Source organism: Littorina saxatilis, linkage group LG4 (genome assembly GCF_037325665.1).
Source record: "Littorina saxatilis isolate snail1 linkage group LG4, US_GU_Lsax_2.0, whole genome shotgun sequence".
In the NCBI taxonomy this organism is placed as follows: domain Eukaryota; kingdom Metazoa; phylum Mollusca; class Gastropoda; order Littorinimorpha; family Littorinidae; genus Littorina; species Littorina saxatilis.
This window is the reverse complement of record NC_090248.1, coordinates 42,206,370-42,223,060: the sequence shown is the minus strand read 5'-3', so window position 1 is coordinate 42,223,060 and position 16,691 is coordinate 42,206,370. Positions and strand designations below refer to the sequence as shown.

Below are 16,691 nucleotides of genomic sequence, written 5' to 3'. Positions count from 1 at the left end.
TTCTTCCCGGCGAAGCCGTACCCGGCGAAGCGGGTATTCATCTAGTATATATATAGATCCCTCTTTTATTTGTCTCTGTGTCTGTCTGTCTGTCTGTCTGTCTGTCTGTCTGTCTGTCTGTCTGTCTGTCTGTCTGTCTGCCTCAGTGCCTGCCTGCCTGCCTACCTGCCTGCCTGTCTGTCTGTCTGTCTGTCTTTTTCAGTCTGTAAGTGCGTTACTCAGTGAACATTATTAGTCAGTAAACTGGTTTGTTGCTGTACTGTGCGCAGGGGCTCTGCGGAGACTGCTCCTACCCAGAGAATCTGAGCTGCAACCCGGGGTTCAAACCTGTGGTGTCCTTATACAAGGTGCCCTTGCGACGTCATCGCTGTATGTTTAACGTCACAGACCCGTCAAGCAACGTACGCCTGTTCACCGGTTGTCAGAGGCTGTGCGAAAAACACGTCGAAGTGAGTTCTTCTTCTTCTTCTTCTTCTTCTTCTTCTTCTTCTTCTTCTTCTTCTTCTTCTTCTTCTTCTTCTTCTTCTTCTTCTTCGTTCATGGGCTGAAACTCCGACGTTCACTCATGTTTTTGCATGAGTGGAATTGTACGTGTATGGCCGTTTTTACACCGCCATGCAGGTACCATACGCCGATTTCGGGGGAAGCATGCTGGGTATTTGCGTGTTTCTATAACCCACCGAACTCTGACTGACATGGATTACGGGATCTTTCCGTGCGCACTTGGTCTTGTGCTTGCGTGTACACGCGAAGGGGGATAAGGCACTAACAGGTCTGCAAATAAGTTGACCTGGGAGATCGGAAAAATGTCCACGTCGAAGCGAGTTGAAAGCACAGTACGTTCTTCCCATGAAAACAGGTCTGGGGTCGGTTTTATGGGCGAACAACACAGTCAGTGACCTGGAGTTGAACTAGTGAAATACCAACGAAAGAAAGAAAGTCGGTACAATGTAGATTGTGTGTGTGTGTGTGTGTGTGTGTGTGTGTGTGTGTGTGTGTGTGTGTGTGTGTGTGTGTATGTGTGTGTGTGTTTGTGTGTGTGTGTTTATGTATGTGTGTGTGTGTGTGTGTGTGTGTGTGTGTGTGTGTGTGTGTGTGTGTGTGGATGCGTGCGTGCATCAGTGGGTGCGTGTGGGTGTGAGTGAGTGTGTGTACGCAGTTCGGTCGGCACTCTGTTTGATTGTTGTGTTGGAATGTATTATATATTACATACATGTACTCAAGCCAAGCAACATTCCTGTGTACTGCACGTGGTTGTAATAAAAATCTAATGTCTTATAGTAAAGGAAAACAAATGGGAAACACAAAATATTGAACACATAAACAAAGCAAAAGACACAATGAAACAAAAGAGAAAAATAAAAGAAAATAAAAGAACGAAAGAAAGAAAGAAGGATCGATTGTCAATTACATGTACACACATATCAAAGAGGTGAAGTATGGTCAGGTTTAACATTCTAAACCAAACTTCTACATCTGTGTGTGTGTGTGTGTGTGTGTGAATAGAATAGAATAGAATAGAATAGAATAATCTTTATTGCCATGAAACACACAGTTTATAAGGCACGTAATTAATTAACAAAGAAACTGTAGTAAAAGCAAACATCACCGTTTTTTGAAACATTCGTAAACAAACTGTGCTAGCTGGGTTTGTAGTTTGGGTATTTGTAATATTTGGCTGGGAAGAGTGTATTGGCCTGAATAGGCTATGCTTGATATGAATTTTTCTCTAATGGAAGTATATTTGGTGCATTTATCCAACAAATGTATTTCATCCTCTATCACATTACATTTTTTGCATAATCTGTCATTTACTGGTGTATTTAAATGTCGACCCTTTTCAATTTCTAAATCGTGTGCACTTATTCTTAACTTTGTTAATGCTTTTCTGTGATCTAAATTTTTTACCTCATTGATATAAGATTGCACTTCGTATTTCCTCGAGTCTGTTACTTTTGCGTAGAATTTTAATTTTGAACTTCCTTCAGACTTTTTATTAATCCAGAATTTTATGAATTTGCATTCTAATTTCTCTTGTATGGCTTTTTGTAACTTTTTAGAATTAAATGTAGATTGATTTTGCCAGACATGATTAAATCCTAATTTATCTACTGCTTGTTTTATGAAATGTGACCATGAACTTTCCCGTGACGGATCTAATAGTGATAAATATGCTTGATATATGTAGGAGTCTTTTTTAGTCTCTAGTATATGAGCCCAATATTTTATGCATTGTGATAATATTCTCAATCCTATTGGAAACCGTCCTAGTTCTGCTAGCACTGGAATTTTCATACTTTTCTTATGCGTACCAAGAATGAATCTGCAAAATCTTATATGTGCACTTTCATGAGGGCATTCCTTGGAGATGCAACATTGAAAAAAGGCATCAATGTCGTCAAATATATGTGTATTTTTTATAATGTACGGAAACCATACTTCTGCGCCGTAACAAATAATTGGGGACACTAACAAGTCAAATAAATTTAAAATTGTTTTTGTTTGAACAAGACAAACAACATTCCTGTGTACTGTATTTATGACATGTATTTTATGTACTGTGTATTTGTGTGTGTGTGTGTGTGTGTGTGTGTGTGTGTGTGTGTGTGTGTGTGTGTGTGTGTGTGTGTGCATGCGCGCGTGCGTGCGTGCTAGTGCTTGTGCGTGTGTGTGTCTGTGTGTGTTATCATTCAGACAACTCAATATCCTGTTTCAGATCCCACAGTGCTGTGCAGGGCACTATGGACCACAATGCCTAGGTAAGTCACGTGAGCTTTAACCTAGACTCAGCACCAAAATCAGACAAAACAAATCAATAATTATAGATGAGATGATTATAACAATGCACTTATTAGCATTTTTTTAGTGGGACTTTTTAAGGCACGATATGGTATCACGGCTATGATAAAAAAAAAAATTAAAAAAATTAAAAAAAACCAGTTCCTGACTACAGTTTCTCCGTCTCTGCGAAGGGGAGTCGATCGAGCATTAATTTTCTTTTCTTTATCTTTTCCTTTCAGAATGCCCTGGTGGTCCGGAGACGCCGTGCAGCGGCCAGGGCATCTGTGATGAGGGCATCGGGGGCACGGGGCACTGCGTGTGTGATCGCCTTCACTCAGGCACCAGCTGTCAGTCTTGCATTGACCCCACCAAGGCGGGACCGGGCTGCGACATCAGTGAGTCATTTCAACATTATTTTTCTGTTATTTTGTGCACCCACAAATATAATAAGCATGTGAATATACTGAGAAAGAAAGACAAACAGACAGACAGACAGGCGGACAGACAGACATTGCAGGCTTGCTTTTACAAGGTGTAATCTTGTTTCTCTAAGAAAACTTAAACAGATTTTTTGAAAAGATTCCTTACGGCAAATGTTGTCGTAAGAACTCCAATGCAAACTCGCTGTATACTGTCATTTAGACGCGCCTATAATGATTCATTCGAAAATGCTCTGTTACTATTGTAATTAACTACTAACAAGAATTGGAGAAGGGAAACGATTCTGTTCATCGTCACATTTTTCAGTACTGGCGGCTTTATTACGCACATGAACATGTGGGAATTTCGGTACTCAAATATATAATCTAGCGTACGCTCGCAGTTTTCGTCTGTGCTGGGAAAACAAACAAGTCGCGTAAGGCGAAATTACTACATTTAGTCAAGCTGTGGAACTCACAGAATGAAACTGAACGCACTGCATTTTTTTTACAATGACCGTAGTCCGCCGCTTGTGCAAAACGGAGTGAAACTGACGAGCCTGTTTAGCGCGGTAGTGGTTTCGCTGTGCTGCATAGCACGCTTTTCTGTGCCTCTCTTCGTTTTAACTTTCTGAGCGTGTTTTTAATCCAAACATATCATATCTATATGTTTTTGGAATCAGGAACCGACAAGGAATAAGATGAAATTGTTTTTAAATCGATTTCGGAAATTTAATTTTGATCATAATTGTTATATTTTTAATTTTCAGAGATTGTTTTTAATCCAAATATAACATATGTATATGTTTTTGGAATCAGAAAATGACGAAGAATAAGATGAAATTGTTTTTGGATCGTTTAATAAAAAAGTAATTTTAATTACAAGTTTCCGATTTTTAATGACCAAACTCACTCATTAGTTTTTAAGCCACCAAGCTGAAATGCAATACCAAACCCCGGCCTTCGTCGAAGATTGCTTTGCCAAAATTTCAATCAATTTAATTGAAAAATGAGGGTGTGACAGTGCCGCCTCAACTTTTACAAAAAGCCGGATATGACGTCATCAAAGGTATTTATCGAAAAAATGAAAAAAAGTCCGGGGATATCATACCCAGGAACTCTCATGTCAAATTTCATAAAGATCGGCCCAGTAGTTTAGTCTGAATCGCTCTACACACACACACAGACACACACACACACACACACACACACACACACACACACACACACACACACACATACACCACGACCCTCGTTTCGATTCCCCCTCGATGTTAAAATATTTAGTCAAAACTTGATTAAATATAAAAAAAAGCATGACAGAGCAAATAAAGGCAACAATACACGCAGAATTACCAGTCTGTAAACGTTATCCAAAGCACCCAAGCACAGCATTTAAAACTGAAATAACTGAATGTCAGACACTGACTGATTGTAAGGTATTTCTGGTTTGCGGTGACATTCTAAACTTCAAACCAAACAAATCCAAAAACAAAGAGACTAATTTATCAAGATAAGTTGTGTGTGAATATTTGTTTGTCTGTTCACTTAAAAGACCGTTGGGTCGAAATATCTGTGAATGTATTGTTTTGTCAATAACAAACGTTCCAACAACCTACCTTTCTTGTTTTTTGATTTCAAACCAAACAGTGCAGATCTTGATGCCATCTAAGGCCGGGTTTAAAAAAAAGTTTAAATATGCTTTGTTACCGCGAGTATCCCTTAAAAGTTAAAACAAGAAATAAACATGACGTCTACACTTATTTATCTGTAAGTTTTCTATGCTGTGCAGAGAAGGCAAGCTGCAAGTACCAGAACGGTAACTGCAGTGCGAACGCCCTGTGCGTGGAAGACCAGACCGCCACTGAAGGGGTTCCAGGAGTCCGCTGTCGTTGTAACCCTGGTTACGTGGGTGATGGGTACACGTGCACATCGCCGTGTGAAACACAAAATGGGGGTTGCCATGCCAACGCCGTCTGTTCCATTCAGGTGAGTTGGGCTGATGTGTACGAAGCAAAACTGGGTGTCACCCAATTGGGTGGTACGCAGCCGGCACTGGGTCTGATTGGTTGAAGTTGAGATTTGTTGAGCTTTCAACCAATCAGACCCTGTGGCTTGTTCCCACCCAGTTGGTGGCACCCAGTTTCGCTCTGTTCACCTCATTCCAGGTCAATGAAAAATATTATCTTGTTGGAGTGCCTTGCCGGCAGCTTAGAAGCCCAATTGGGCGGGTTCTTTTCTGTTCACGCTCGTCCCCTTCTTTATGTTAATGTTGCTGTTGTTATTCGTTTTCTACTCTTTTTTCTCTCGTGTTCGTACGCGTCGTCGAAACCTCTTGATGTTAGGTTTGAAATATGGGCGTTTCGTATGTTTAAAAAAATATATTTAGTTCATTTTTTCTGGGGATTATATTTGGTAGGGTGTGTCGGACGTCATATATAGGTCAAGTTTACGTTGTTAAATATTGTCTTGATCGCGTTTTTTAATTTTTTTTTATAAGCTTACCTCATGTATACGTGCATTGTAGAGTTCATGCTTTACTACTTATTCGTGTTGATGTTCTTGCAAAAAGGAAAGAGAGAATGCTGTATGTCCTACAGGCTAAATATTTCGCCTCTTAAGGCGTTAGATGGGTTAGATGATTCGAGTTTTACGCCCTCACGGCTTTTGGCGAGATACACAAGTGTATGCGTGTTTAGGTGGTATCATGCAGCCATCTGCACTTGTGGCAGAACGACTAAGATCTTTTACGTGCCATTGTGGTGACACGGGGGTGCATGTGGTGGGACATGGCTTCCGTCTCTGGGTCTGCAAATAAAGTTGACCCGTGTCCATCCCGGCCCGAATTCGAACCTGCGACCTTCCGATCACATGTCCAGTGCTCTACCAACTGAGCTACCGGGCCCCCCGATGTTCTTGCTCTTGGTTTCCTTCTCTAAGTTTGGATGTGTTTCTTCTCATTCTCTGCATGAAGCCACAGGCCTCTGACAAGGCAGTCAACTGCACGTGCAAGACGGGTTACCATGGAAACGGCACCAACTGCGTGGAAAACAGAGACAGGTGTGAGGATGATGGCGGGGACTGCTCGGCGTACGCTGACTGCCGCTACAACCCTCCCCCTGTGACGTCAGAAAAGGAAGGGGAGATCACCTGTGCGTGTCTACCTGGTTACGTTGGAAACGGGACGCTGTGTGTCACGACCGTTCTTAACGCCCTGTCTCAGATTCCTGCTGCTGCCCAAATGTACCAGGTGATTAACAAAATAAGAGGTTAAAAAGTATTGGGTTATTTTTTAAATTCTATTTGCAGTGAAAGTGGCCTAAAGTGTGTGTGTATGGGCGGTGTTGTGTGTGTGTGTGTGTGTGTGTCCGTCTATGTGTATGTGTGTGGGCGTGTGTGTGTGTGTCTCTGTGTGTGCTTGCATGCGTGCTTTCATGCGCGCTCGTGTGTGCGTCCGTAATTCTACGTTGGTTTTTGATTATCTGCAGTGGAAGATCCATGAACAATTTGTTCTTCACCCCCTTGTTTAAATGGTGCATGTGTTATCCATGGTGTTATTTTCACAAACTGTGTGTTTTTCATTGCAGACTCTGACTCTATTGCCTTATTCGGGATACGATAACATCACCCATTTGATAGACAGCCACCAATCAGCAGTCACCATCTTTGTTCCCATGGGAGCCGCGTCCGCAGTCAGTAAAACCTGCAACCGAACACATTTTCCCTCTCTGATATAATAGTATCACTTTTTTTAATTTTGTTTAAATTTATTTGCCTATTTATTTATTTAATTCTGATTTATCTATTAATTTAATTCTTAGAATGATTGGTTACTAAAAACTAAAATATTTACTTAAGACAGCAAAGTTTGACAGCTCCGTTTGTGAGTCCTCATATCTCAGAAAAAAAGCTAATTCACACACACAAATTTATCTGAGACGGTTAGCTGAACTGTTTTCACGAGAAGAAGTGTGCCTTTAAACTGAAGATAATGTTCACAGATTATACTAGCCTTGTATAGGCCTGTCGCAATGAATATGTACATTTTGCAGACATGTCAAACTGGAGCTAATATTTCACAAGCTATGAACTGTCCAGTAACCATGCCTTGGTTCTGCACGACTAAGTGTTGTTCACATTGCAGACTTACCAGCTTTGCACCAGTTTTCACGCGATTTTTGTCAGGATCAATGCGGTTGAAAATCGCTGCCCATGTGAACAGCGCTAACGCTCAGACTAGTTCTAAGCAACAAGTCTCACCCGACTTGTACATTCGGGTTTGTCCGGTTGCATTCGTTGTTTTCCGGCCAGTGCTAACCAACCGGGAAGCTCGATATCAAAAGTCAGCTCCAAGTCGTTTGTTAATCGCTGCGGAGTCGAGCAGCGCTCAACTGAGTTTTCAAGTCGCTGCTAAAATAATTGGAACAAAATCTGAACTAAATCGTGGGGACCGTCCACATGATGGCAGACATTTTGCCGACTTGCTCTCAGCGACTCCTGAGCGACTTCAGACCAACTAACGTTGGTGGAAAGTTGGTTAAAAGTCCACCATGTGAACACTACTTTAATGTATTTGTGCGCAGTAGAAAATGTTGTTGATGCACGTAAACTCCACTTTGTTGTATTCGCGCAGGAGAAAATGTTGTTGGTGCAAGTGCAATGAACACCACTTAAATGTATTTGTGCGCAGGAGAAAATGGTGTTGGTTTACGTACGTGAACACCACTTAAATGTATTTGTGCGCAGGAGAAAATGGTGTTGGTTTACGTACGTGAACACCACTTAAATGTATTTGTGCGCAGGAGAAAATGGTGTTGGTTTACGTACGTGAACACCACTTAAATGTATTTGTGCGCAGGAGAAAATGGTGTTGGTTTACGTACGTGAACACCACTTAAATGTATTTGTGCGCAGGAGAAAATGGTGTTGGTTTACGTACGTGAACACCACTTAAATGTATTTGTACTTAGGAGAAAATGTTGTTGATGGGCTTTTGCAGGAGCTGAACTTTAACGACTACGTACTAAGTGAAGGCATATCGCTGTCAGACGACCTGGTGACAGAGTCCAACTCCACTGACACAGGCATCTACTCAGTGTCCGGTCTACTCTTACCCTTGTCCAAACATGGGGGACAGGTGAGAATACTTCTTCTTCTTTCTTTCTTTCTTTATTTATTAAAAACGAGTGGGGTTTTATGTGTGTGACCGTTTTTTTTAGCCCTGCCATTCAGGCAGCCATACGGCGATTTCGGGGGAGAATGCAGAAGTTACAACAACAACAACAACAACAACAACAACAACAACAACAACAACAACAACAACAACAACAACAAGAGCTTGTATCAAAAGTGGTGGTCGATCGAAGTACCATACTCTGTTATCATTACTAGATTGTTTTATGAATCGATTTCACAAATTGTCATTAGTGTTGGTTAAGACATTAATTGATCAAATAATTCCCATAATTTGTGTGCCTTCACAGTAATCAGAATGTTTCTATGCTGGTTAATTGATCAAATAATTACCAAAATCAGTGTGCCTTCACAGTAATCAGAAAGTTTCTGTGCTGGTTAATTGATCAAATAGTTACCAAAATCCGTGTGCCTTCACAGTAATCACAAAGCTGCTGTGCTGGTTAATTGATCAAATAATTGCCAAAATCCGTGTGCCTTCACAATAATGACAAGTCGCTGTGCTTTTCAATTGATCAAACAATTTCCAAAAGTCCTGTGTCTTCACAGTAATCAGAAAGTTGTTGTGCTGGTTTTCCAGTTTTACGTACGAGGCGCACGTGTATTGGACATGAACATGCCTGCCCTCAACGGCTACGTCAACATCCTAGCCACGCCTTACGGTGCAGAGGTTCGATTTGCTTTTAACATTTCTATGAAGGACGTGGGGTGTTTTTTGTGTGCGTGTGTGTTACCATTTGTTCAAGCAATCTTTTCTGTTGGGCTGTTTTTGTGTGTGCTTGTTTGCAATGTTTTGCTGGGAATGTTGGATTAAAAGACTGGCCAGTTTCCTCGTTACATTTAAAACAAAATAATTAAGCTGGGTGGCGAGGATTTATTTGCGGGTGTGGGGGTTGGGTGAGGGGGGCTTCTTGCATGTTATTTGTGCATTTTGAAGATTCGAAGAGGAACATGTTTTGTTTGTGATTTGTTGTGTATGTTTGTGTGTGTGCGTGCTTGCGTGAGCGCGTCAGCATGTGTGTGTGTGTGTGGCGATCGGTCTGTGTTGGTGTGTTCTGTATAGGCCCAGCGTTGATTTTTATTTTTAGAAGACAGTGTTTCATGTCTTCTTCTTCTTCTTGGCGTTCGCAGAGGTTACACAATCAGTCCAGCACTGGTGATAAATGTTGTCGTTTTCTCCAACTCCTGTCGACTGCCGTATAGTTTGGTCTGCAAGGGAGTTGGTGACGGCCACACTTCTTTTCGTTCCTCATCTAGTAAGGGACATCGCTGTAAGATGTGTTCCGCTGTTTGGTCCTCTTGACCGCAGGCACAGGTTGGTGATGGCGCCAGCTTGAACTTTCGGTTCATGTGAGCATTGAGCCTGTTGTGGCCAGTACGCAGCCTGATGAGGTTGACTTGCTGCTCTCTGGACATTGTGTGGTAGTCATCTCTGTTTGTCCTTGGCCTCATCAATGCCTTGATGATTGTCTTCTGCTCACTAAAGCTGACACTGTTTTCAGGTTGGTCTTCCACGGCTCCTTCTTTTGCCAGCTCATCTGCCCTTTCATTTCCTGGTATCCCACAGTGTGCTGGTATCCACTGGAGGACAACTCTTCTGGTTTGTCTGACCATCTGTAATGCTTTGGCCAGCTGTGGGAGTTTGTCGTTCTCTAGGGCCTGAAGGACTGAAAGGGCGTCCGAGAGGAAGACAACTTGGTAGCAAGGGTCTGCGGAGTCCTGAACGAAGGAGGCGGCCTGCATGAGAGCTTCTGCTTCTGCTTTATAGTTTGTGCAGTGTTTGCCAGTGGCAACGCTGGATGTAGCTGTATGTCCCCCAGGGAACTGGATGAGAATGCCTGCACCTCTATTGAGCACGGCGTTAGTTGCTGATCCATCGGTGTATACATGGATCCACGCCTCTTTTGGGTACTGTTCGTCGATCAGGGCTAAGGTGAGTGCCTGTCGAGCTGTGTCATTCTGATCTTCTCCTGAGGTAACATGTGGAACACTGGTGCAGATCTGGATGCCTGGTTTCTCTGTTGCCTTGGGGGTTTCCTCTTCTTCTTGAGTCAGAGGTAGAGTGTTCTGTGGAAGGACTTCCCTGTACTGTCGAGAAAGTCTCTTGCTCTCGTGTACAAAACTGCTCCGTTTAAGCCGGTTCTTGGTGAGGTTGCTCAGTCTGTGCTTCATGGGGTGGTCGGGTAGGCACTTGAGCTTCTCGGCCTGTACCATAGTCTTGGCTTCTCTTCTCTGACAGAGGGGTTGGATGGTGGTAAGCTTCTCCATTTCCTTGATGGGCGTGGATTTCATTGCACCGGTGATGAGTCGGAGGGCCTGGTTTTGCACACGGTCAAGGGTCTGCAGGTTTGTCTTGGCTGAGGTTGACCACGCTGTGGAGCCGTACTCGAGGTGGGGTCTGATTGTTCCCTGGTATACTATCTTCAGTATCTTCTCGTTCGCTCCCCAGGTGGTACCTGCCAGCTTCCGGAGTATGGCTAGCTTGCGCCGGGCCTTTGTCTCTGCCTGTGCAATGTGTGGTTTCCAGGTCTGCCGTCTATCAAAGGTGACACCAAGGTACGTTGCTTCTTCATCCTCTCTCAGAGGAGTTCCACCAAGCCTAATGGTTCCGGCTTTCTGCTTTGGCGACAGTGTGAATAGGGTGGTGGAGGATTTCTCCTTGTTGATGGAGACGCACCAATCTTCTGCCCATGCGTTCAGCCTATCTGCCGCTTGCTGCATTCTGTAGGTGGCAGTACTTGCGTGCTCCTCCTTGCACCAGATCACAAGGTCGTCTGCGTAGAGAGCAGCTTTGATCCCCTTGGGCATCTCAGACACCAGATCGTCGATGAAGAGAAGGAAGAGTGTGGGGGAGAGGACTCCGCCCTGAGGGACGCCATGACGAAGGAGGAACTTCTTGCTTTTGGTCTGGTCGACGTTAACTCTTGCCCTGCGGTTATAGAGGTAAGAGCGAATCCACTGGTACATGTTGCTGGACACGCCTTTCCTCAGCAGTTTTACAAGGAGTCCATCTTTCCAGACCTTGTCAAAGGCCTTCTGAAGATCTATCCAGGTGACGAAGACCAGCTTCTGTTCCTGAAAGGCATCTTCAACTTCTTGCGCCAGGTAAGTGACCTGATCTTCAGTGCTGCGGAACTGTCGGAATCCAGCTTGTTCAGGGGCGAGGAGGTTCCTGGATTCCAGGTACAACCTGAGGCGCTCGTTCACAATTCTCTCCAGGGTCTTCACAACACAGCTGGTGAGGCTGATTGGGCGATAGCTGGTGGCCTTCTTTGGATCCTTCCCTTTTTTTAAGATGGGGATCATGATCGCTTCTCGCCAGAGTTGTGGTAGCGATCCTTCTTGCCAGCTGCTGTTGAAGACCTCGAGTAGCTTGTTCTCTGCTGCACTACCAAGGTGGGTTAGCATCTCGTTGGTGATGCCGTCTGGGCCAGGGGACTTCTTCGCCTTTGACTTTTTCAGAGCTGAGTGCAGCTCGTGGAGTGTGAGTGGTTGACTCATGGCGTCCACTGTCGACTGTCTGGCAGGTCTCTCTCTTTTCTCTCTTCTTGCTTCTCTCTGTTTCTCGGGGCTAACATGGAGGTTGCTCTCAGCTGCATAGCTTTCAGCAAATTGGTTGGCAGCATGCTTTCCAGTTAGCACCTTCCCGTTCTCTTCTAATGTGATCTTTCCTCTGCTGGTGTTCTCATCATTCAACTGCTTGGTGAGCCTCCAGAGCTTTCTGCCATCCTTCTCAAGGTTCAGAGAGCTTGTTTTCTCTTGCCAGCTTCTCTGTCTTGCCTGTAGCTTCTTTTTGAGAAATTTGGCTTTGGCTTCCTGGAGGCGGATGTTGTTGTTTTGTGACGGGTTGACTTCTGCTTCCCTTCTGGCGTCTGCCAGATCATCATCCAGTTCCTGCAATTCATTGCTCCAGTAGGGCTTATAGTCTCTCCTGGCACCCCTGGGAATGGACTCACGCGCTGCTCTGAGGATGCTCATGTTGAAGTCCTTCGCCACCATGTTGATGTCTCGACCCTCGACTCTGATGTCTTTGGTGAGTTCGCTGGTGCGGTGTCTAAAGAGGAACCAGTTCGCTCTTTTGTAGTTCCACCGAGGGAAGGAAGCTTCAGTGCAGGACTCCATGCCCAGGGTCAAAAAGACTGGCCGATGGTCACTTCCACCTAGCTGTTCTCCGACCTCTCTGCTGGTTAGCTGGTGCATGTCTTCCGTGCAGAAGGCTAGGTCAGGAGTTGATGTAGTGTGCCATCTTCTGGAGTAGAATGTAGGGCAGTCAAAGGGACTGTTCAAAAGGATGAGACCTTTGTCGTCAGTGTTCCATGTAATTTGGAATGAGCTAGCAAATTATGTTTTTGGACTTTGATTTTGCAGGATCTGAACATTGGGAGAAGTACTGGTTCGGATGGCATACCGGTGAGTTTGTGTGTGTGTGTCAGTGTGAGAGTGTGTGTGTGTGTGTGTGTGGTGGGGGTTGTGTGTGTGCCTGTGTGCGTCTTTCTCTCGCTTGTGACAGAACAAGTTTGTAACAATTATTTTGCCATAAACTTAACGTTCCAATCACTAACCATTCTTTTTTTTTAATTCCTAATTTTGGAACGTCTATCTGGTTTTTGGATTTGAGTCCACTTGTTATGAAAGTTATGTTGTGAACGCAGGTGGTGCCGATCGTAATTGCTGTCGTTGTGTTGCTGCTGCTGGTGATACTTGTGGTGGTGGGGGTGGTATGCTACCAACGCTCCAGGGCCTCTGGATTGCTTGACATGGTCAAGCGTTTTAGAAAGGTCAGTGATGTTGTGTGTGTTTGTGTTTTCTTCCTCACACAAGATTGTGTGTGTGTGTATGTGTAAGTGTGTGTGTGTATGTGTGTGTGTGTGTGTGTGTGTGTTGACATGCGCCTACATGTAGGTCTACTAGATCAACCAGGAAACAATTAGTCTTTGCACATGGGACACACGTGAATAAAAACACACACGTACTTACACATACACGCGCGCGCACGCACACAATGCACACGCGCGAATACACACAAGAAACGAAGAAGAGTTTGTTTGGCATTTCACTTTATAAAACAAACCCACCTCTATCAAACAAGCAAACAAAACAAAAACAAACAAAGAGTGTAAAGATTTGTAAATGAAACTTGCTTTGTTCTCTTCACAAAATTCTGAAAATGGCACTGGCTTTCTAGCTCAACTTATACATAAAAAAACAAGAAAGGTAGGTTGTTGGAACGTTTGTTATTGACAAAACAATACATTCACAAATATATCGACCCAACAGTCTTTTAAGTGCACAGACAAACAATAACGAAAACTTCTCTGGCTGATGTTTTCTTCCGCCTGCCACGAAGCCACAAGCGAATCAAGTTATAAAGAGTTAGATAAGACTTGCTGATTATGCTGACGTTTTAATTTTATGAATAAGTAAACAAAAACATTGACTGCTTAATTATACTTCTGGATCTGGATCTTTTACGTTGCAAGAACCACTGTTGGTCATCTTCGCAACTTATATAGGAAATACGGATTTTTTGCTTATATATTTAAACCTTTTTTCACAGAATTATTTTTTTTACAAACAGTGGAATGCAAAAAATATAAACCCGGCGTGACTGTGATATACAGTAATTAAAGTAAATTCCAAGAAAAGCAAGTGGTTAGACCACGTTAAACTCTGATAAGTACAGTATTACAAAAACATGTTTTCCAAAAAAGCGTTTAACTGTGGAATACGTGTAGTAATGGAACTTGCAAAAAGCACAAAAGCTGTTCGTTTTCACAGGCAAAGAATATTCAGTGCATTTGCAGCTAAAATCAGTTATACCTCTGAAGCTACAGCCTGAATAATAAAACAAACAAACAAACATGAATACACACTGACTGAATCATGTATATATGAACTTCCTAAAATAACATATTCGGAAGCATATAACGCACACACAAGAAAATGCCAGTAAGCTCAATACCTGGTAAGCAATTAAGATTATTTGGCAGACTAAATGCATTTTAATCTTTCTATGCTAAACAATGTTTAGAATCAATTAAGGAATTGTTCATCCTGCAAATATTATGGGACTTTGTGATCAATGTTGAGTATGATAACAATTATCACAGCAGTACACTCTTTATGAATACAAATTAATCACTTGCAAATAAACAGGAAGCCTAAGTGTATGATGCATTCAATTTTGCTAGTCGATTTGACACTTTGTTTTAAGTTTGAAGGTCAACTGTATAAGCATGCATGCACAGATGCACGCATGCATATATACACACACATTATTTCATAAACGTCTGAGTACGTCAAGTACTTCAAATATTGCTTGTTACAGAATTAATTCAATTAATTAACACACACATACTCTCTCTCTCTCTCTCTCTCTCTCTCTCTCTCTCTCTCCCTCTCTGTCTGTCTGTCTCTTTCTCTCTCTCTCACACTCTGTGTGTCTCTCTCTTTCTTCTGATCTGTGTGTCTCTCTCTTTCTTCTGAGTCACAACAAGCACGTGGTGAATGAAATGCTCAATGAGAGTGTTTTTTATTTGTTTTTTCTCCGTAAAACTGGAGGTGGGGCAAAATGGAAGATTTGATTGGTCTGTGAAGATTCAAGACGGGATTAGTCTCTTGCAATCTTCTATCCCTGATGCACTTGGTTCAAGTGGCATTATATTTTAGTTGTATTCTGACCAAAATATGACATTTTACACAGATCAAGACAGTCAGTGTTCCTTTGAGACTGCGCCAGGTGAACACTGACTGTCAAAATCTGTGTAAAATGTCATGTTTTTGTAAACAATACAAATAAAGTTTATGTATCGATCAATTTCAGTTGGAATTGCTTTTATTTTTTACGATTGGACGCACACAGATATGCACTATAATTTTGTAGTCTCGGTCTAAATATGAGTTTTTGTTGGACTCTGACGTCACATGGCTCAAATAAGGAAATGTTAATGTTCAATCCATTCATTATTTGTCTGCAGGGCTCTGATGCCAGTATGTCCTTCGCTCGACTCAAAGCACAGGAATCATCGGAGGAAGAGGTTCACTGTCCCTTCACTCAGCCCGACAACGCCAACTTTGACAATCCACTCTACAATGATCCAGATTCTTCATAAAATATGTACACACTATCTTCACTTATGACAATTCTAAAAAAAAAAAGCTCTCATTTCTTTCTGTACATTCCCTCACGTGTAAGCGATTATGTTCATCAACGCAGATCTGTTTAAGCTTTCAAACAGGATAAGAATATCCTTCAATTTCTTGACGGATTGACTTTGCGAATGATCAAGATTCATGAAGGCTGTGGCTGCATGATAAAACATAAGTGAGATAGGCAAGGCCTGATAAAACGGCATGCACCTTTCCAGACCCTCCATCCCCACATCATGTAACAGAGAATTATTAAATTTCCAATAACCCTCTCCTCTAACGACATCAGAGAGTTTAATATGAATACTACAGCCTCTATGATCCGACGTTGCAACAGAGATTATGTCACAATCAACAATCTTTTCAAACACTTCTTAAACTTAAACACATGCCAATTACCCAACAGCTTGACTGCTTCAGGGAAAGGGTGGCCGAGTGGTAAAGTGCACTTGCCTCGGAAGCGAGAGGTTGCGAGTTCGACCCTGGGTCGGGGCGTAAGCAATTTTCTTCCCCCTTTCCTGGCCCAGGTGGTGGGTTCAAGTGCTAGTCTTTCGGATGAGACGAAAAACCGAGGTCCCTTCGTGTACACTACATTGGGGTGTGCACGTTAAAGATCCCACGATTGACAAAAGGGTCTTTCCTGGCAAAAATGTATAGGCATAGATAAAAAATGTGACTTAATTGGAATAATAGGCCGTGAAAAGTAAATATTCGCCGTAATGGCTTGAGATTTACTGGCCGATGTGAATGCGTGATATATTGTGTACAAAATTCCATCTCACACGGCAGAAATTAATATGTAAAGCGCTTAGAGAACGTCAAGCGCTATATAAATCTCCCATATAAATAAATAAATAAATGTGCAGAGTGAATATTTTGTTGTTGAAGTAATGTCTTCAATATCATTGTGTTAATTAATTCAACAAAAACAATTCCACTCTGCATAGAATGCAGCCAATTCAGCTGTTGGTATATATGTCCAAGTGAATGCTCCAATTCCGTGTCACTGTGAATTTAGTTTGTGCAGATCGTTGGTAGTGACCCCGATCCTGTAGACTGAAAGGAAGGCGTCTTTAACATTGAAGTAATGTTCACCCCCCTTGCTTACATTTCCCCTTGCTCACTTTTTGTGTATCTACGCTTTTACAT

At 42.6% G+C, this 16,691-nt stretch overlaps 1 protein-coding gene across 1 annotated transcript in view; it reads left to right on the top strand.

Moving 5' to 3' along the window:
• LOC138963676 (stabilin-2-like) overlaps nt 1-15,770 on the top strand; it is a 25,886-nt gene extending 10,116 nt beyond the window's left edge. Inside the window, exons 8-18 of the mRNA XM_070335524.1 lie at nt 270-449; nt 2,717-2,759; nt 3,021-3,176; nt 4,993-5,189; nt 6,175-6,450; nt 6,788-6,892; nt 8,200-8,337; nt 8,974-9,063; nt 12,762-12,803; nt 13,046-13,171; nt 15,371-15,770. Coding sequence (XP_070191625.1) covers nt 270-449; nt 2,717-2,759; nt 3,021-3,176; nt 4,993-5,189; nt 6,175-6,450; nt 6,788-6,892; nt 8,200-8,337; nt 8,974-9,063; nt 12,762-12,803; nt 13,046-13,171; nt 15,371-15,505 — 1,488 coding nt within the window. The 3' untranslated portion in view covers nt 15,506-15,770. The remainder of the gene's footprint in view (nt 1-269; nt 450-2,716; nt 2,760-3,020; nt 3,177-4,992; nt 5,190-6,174; nt 6,451-6,787; nt 6,893-8,199; nt 8,338-8,973; nt 9,064-12,761; nt 12,804-13,045; nt 13,172-15,370) is intronic.
• The last annotated feature ends 921 nt before the right edge of the window (nt 15,771-16,691 follow it).